Genomic DNA, 1,706 nt, shown 5'->3' on the forward strand with positions numbered 1-1,706 from the left:
CAGATGTTCATGGGGACCCCAAAACCCTCATGAGGGTCTCAAAGCTTGTCTGGACACCCCAAGACCCACGTGGGGACCCCCAGAACCTCTCCAGGACCCCCAGAGGATCCCAAAACCCTCCCAGAGATCCTCGTGGGGACCCCCAGATGTTCATGGACACCCCAAGACCCACGTGGGGACCCCCAGAACCTCTCCAGGACCCCCAGGGGGACCCCAAAACCCTCCCAGAGATCCTCGTGGGGACCCCCAGATGTTCATGGACACCCCAAGACCCACGTGGGGACCCCCAGAACCTCTCCAGGACCCCCAGGGGGACCCCAAAACCCTCCCAGAGATCCTCGTGGGGACCCCCAGATGTTCATGGACACCCCAAGACCCACGTGGGGACCCCCAGAACCTCTCCAGGACCCCCAGGGGGACCCCAAAACCCTCCCAGAGATCCTCGTGGGGACCCCCAGATGTTCATGGACACCCCAAGACCCACGTGGGGACCCCCAGAACCTCTCCAGGACCCCCAGGGGGACCCCAAAACCCTCCCAGAGATCCTCGTGGGGACCCCCAGATGTTCATGGACACCCCAAGACCCACGTGGGGACCCCCAGAACCTCTCCAGGACCCCCAGGGGGACCCCAAAACCCTCCCAGAGATCCTCGTGGGGACCCCCAGATGTTCATGGACACCCCAAGACCCACGTGGGGACCCCCAGAACCTCTCCAGGACCCCCAGGGGGACCCCAAAACCCTCCCAGAGATCCTCGTGGGGACCCCCAGATGTTCATGGACACCCCAAGACCCACGTGGGGACCCCCAGAACCTCTCCAGGACCCTCATGGGGACCCTCAGACCCCCACAGAGACCCCAAGATCCTCCCAGGGACACCCACAGAGCCTCCAGACCCAACCAGGGACCCCCAAGAATTCCCCAGATCCACCCAGGGACCTTCCTGGAGACCCCAGACCCTCACAGGAACCCCCAGGGACTCCCCAGACACCCTCCTGGAGACCCCAGACCCTCACAGGAACCCCCAGGGACTCCCCAGATCCACCCAGGGACCTTCCTGGAGACCCCAGACCCTCACAGGAACCCCCAGGGACTCCCCAGACACCCTCCTGGAGACCCCAGACCCTCACAGGAACCCCCAGGGACTCCCCAGATCCACCCAGGGACCTTCCTGGAGACCCCAGACCCTCATAGGAGCCCGCAGGGACTCCCCAGATCCCCCCAGGGACCCCCACAAACTCCCCAGTGACCTTCCTGGAGACCCCAGACCCTCACAGGAACCCTTTTGGGGACCCCAGCCCCTCTCAGGGACCTTGAGCCTCCTCTGGGGGCTCTCCAAGGAGCCCCAAGTGACCCCTGAGCCCCCCCTGGGTGGGTTTGGGGGTCTCACTCATGCTCTCGATGTCCAGCGAGTCGACCACGGAGCGCTTGTGCTCGTCGCTGGCGATGGCCCTCTCGAAGGCCTTCTGCTTGACGATGCGGTGACACTCCTGGTACTTGAGCTTGGCGTCCTTGTCGTTGGGCCTGACCTTCACCACCTGCGGGGACAGCCCGGGGACAGCCCCTCAGGGCATGGGGACACCCAGGGACAGCCCCTCAGGGGATGGGGACAGCCTGGGGACATCCCGGGACAGCCCCTCAGGGGATGGGGACACCCAGGGACAGCCCCTCAGGGGATGGGGGCAGCCTGGGGACCCCCCCCAGGGT

General features: G+C 65.5%; 1 protein-coding gene across 1 annotated transcript in view; it reads right to left on the reverse strand.

Annotated features, from left to right (window-relative positions):
* Positions 1 to 1,706, reverse strand: part of LOC103621806 (serine/threonine-protein phosphatase 5) — a gene marked incomplete at both ends in the record, with an annotated part of 12,893 nt that overhangs the window by 6,180 nt on the left and 5,007 nt on the right. Inside the window, one exon of the mRNA XM_017743304.1 lies at positions 1,390 to 1,563. Coding sequence (XP_017598793.1) covers positions 1,390 to 1,563 — 174 coding nt within the window. The remainder of the gene's footprint in view (positions 1 to 1,389; positions 1,564 to 1,706) is intronic.

The sequence above is a fragment of the Corvus brachyrhynchos genome, unplaced genomic scaffold (assembly GCF_000691975.1).
Source record: "Corvus brachyrhynchos isolate BGI_N302 unplaced genomic scaffold, ASM69197v1 scaffold1509, whole genome shotgun sequence".
Classification (NCBI taxonomy): domain Eukaryota; kingdom Metazoa; phylum Chordata; class Aves; order Passeriformes; family Corvidae; genus Corvus; species Corvus brachyrhynchos.